The following is a 2,476-nucleotide window of genomic DNA, read 5'->3' on the forward strand; positions in this document are numbered from 1 at the left end:
CACTGCCAATGGGCGGAACATGAGCCGGTCTCTCCAATAGCAATTCAGCTACACTTCTAAGAACGAATGAAATTTCTTTCCCTTCACAGAACCACTCTTAAAGTGGAAATAGACCTCTGGGATAAAATGAATACATACATTAAAGAATTAAATGAAAATCATGCTCAATAAAAAAAAATTTAAATTAAATATTTCTAACTATTATAGGCTAAAATTTTTTCCTTATTCTTCAGGTAGGTAACGTAGGTTCTTTTTTTTCAGGTTACAGAGCTAACATACTTCTCTTTTTTTCAACAGGTTACACATGGAGTAATAATCACACATTTTCATCCTTGAGCTGCAGGACTCTACTGCACTCTGTAATTGCTTCCACGCCAGCGGTTACATGCTGTCATTCCGACATCCCACCACTCCGACATCCCAACATTTAGACCAGTATTTTTCAACCTTGGGGTCGGACCCCCATGTAGGGTCGCCTGGAATTCAAATGGGGTCGCCTGAAATGTCTAGTAATTGATAAAAAAAATAAATAAATAAAGATAAAAATATTTTTTTAACTAATTATTATTATTTTTAAAATTATGATTGAAAACACCATACAAAATCCTAAACAACTGTATTTATTTTTCACTTTAGAATTTAAATGGTAAAAATGCAGCATATAGAAATATCTGAGCTGGTGCAACTTGATTGACGGGGTCGCCAGAAATTTGTGATGTCAAAATCAGGTCACGAGCCATAAAAGGTTGGGAACCACTGATTTAGACATACCACCATTCCGACGCATTGTTGGGCCTGGTCAGCTCATCCAGTCACTGATGTTTTGTTCCTTTAACCTCAGTACATAACCTGGTGGTGGAGTAATGGCAGTGATCTTCCCCTGCTTCTGACTTGACCGGCCTACACATTCTTGGCCATTACAAAGCCCAACCATCCCACCTGTCTGTCTCATTTGACAGTCAATGATGGCAAAAGAGTTTGGAAAGCAAAGAAAACACTGCAGACATTTCAAGTGGAACATCATGATGATTTTATATTGCATCACATATTTGTCTGAAGAAATGACAACTGATTCCCCCCACGATATAATCATGTCTATAAAAGTTTCCTACAGAGGACACCATGGCAGATGCAGGTGGATATTTTCTGAAGGTGAGGCAAGTGAAGAAAACACTGAGGGAGAGTGGTTTACAGGCAACTGTTTTCATGAAGTTACTTTATTACTTCAAAAGTTAACGCCTGTGTAAGGAATCATCAATAATGTTGAATTTCATTGTTCTGTTCTTTCAGTTTTATGGAAAACTACACCTTCAATAGCCCCAATCTCCAGCTGGAGGGGTTGGTTGTCTTAGAGGAGTCCGTCCACACTGCCTTTTTCTTCCTCCTTTTCGCCTACTTGTTTATAATGGTTGCAAATGTGTGCATGTTAGTTGTAATTTTTATTGACAAAAACCTTCACCAGCCCATGTATCTGCTTTTTTGCAACCTGTCTGTCAGTGACATCATTGGCAGCACTCGTATTCTGCCTCGTGTGCTTGCAGACATGCTGCTTCTTCCTTCTGAACGTCTCATCACTTACTATGAATGTGTGGTCCAGGCTTTTACATCACATTTAATTGGTACCACCGCTCACACTGTGCTCATGATTATGGCTTTTGACAGATATGTAGCCATCTGTAATCCCCTGCGTTATGCCTCCATAATGACCAACAAGATGGTGATCAAGCTGACGGTTTCTGCCTGGGGAGTGGCCTTTGTTCTGGTCGGGATTCTGCTGGGTCTGACCGTAAGACTGAACCGATGCAGGACTATGATTAGGAATCCTTACTGTGACAATGCCTCCCTGTTCAAACTCTCCTGTGAGAGTGTGTTCATTAATAATGTCTATGGCCTCACTTTCACAGTGGTGCTGTTTACAGGGTCTATAGGCAGCATGGTTCTCACTTATACTAAGATAACTGTGGTCTGTCTGACCAGTAAGAACAAGTCTCTGAACAGTAAAGCCTTAAAGACTTGCAGCACTCATCTGGTTGTTTATCTGATCATGGCGTTTAGTGGATGTACTATCATAACTTTACATCGTTTCCCTCAGTACTCCGACTACAGAAAATTTTCTGCCATTCTGTTTGTTATTGTACCCGGAAGTCTCAACCCCATAATCTACGGCATGCAGTCAAAAGAGATACGGAAATTCCTATCTGAAATGTGTCAGTCTAAACGCCTGTTTGCCATCAAGTGACAGATAAATGTTTGCCTATTGGTAAATCATTCAACTAAGTCATATAAAGACTGTGAACAGTGAATTCATTGAATGAATCCACAGTCCACAGTCAAACCATCCAAATACTGTCGTAGCTTTAAGTTTTATATTTAACTTTGTAAATCTGAAGCCTAAATACAATTTTAGAGCGAAAAATATGTGACTGCAAAGGATTCCATTCACATTCAAATGACATTCACATTCATGAAAACAGAA

The 2,476-nt window shown here is 39.5% G+C and overlaps 1 protein-coding gene across 1 annotated transcript; it reads left to right on the forward strand.

Annotated features, from left to right (window-relative positions):
• Nucleotides 1-1,294: 1,294 nt before the first annotated feature.
• LOC310996577 (olfactory receptor 52K1-like) lies at nucleotides 1,295-2,239 on the forward strand (the record flags this gene model as incomplete). The annotated part of the gene is made up of 1 exon (XM_083985999.1): nucleotides 1,295-2,239. One exon carries the CDS (start codon nucleotides 1,295-1,297, stop codon nucleotides 2,237-2,239), a length of 945 nt encoding a protein of 314 aa, XP_083842125.1.
• Nucleotides 2,240-2,476: the final 237 nt, after the last annotated feature.

This window comes from Trachurus trachurus (genome assembly GCF_905171665.1).
Source record: "Trachurus trachurus genome assembly, chromosome: 14".
Classification (NCBI taxonomy): domain Eukaryota; kingdom Metazoa; phylum Chordata; class Actinopteri; order Carangiformes; family Carangidae; genus Trachurus; species Trachurus trachurus.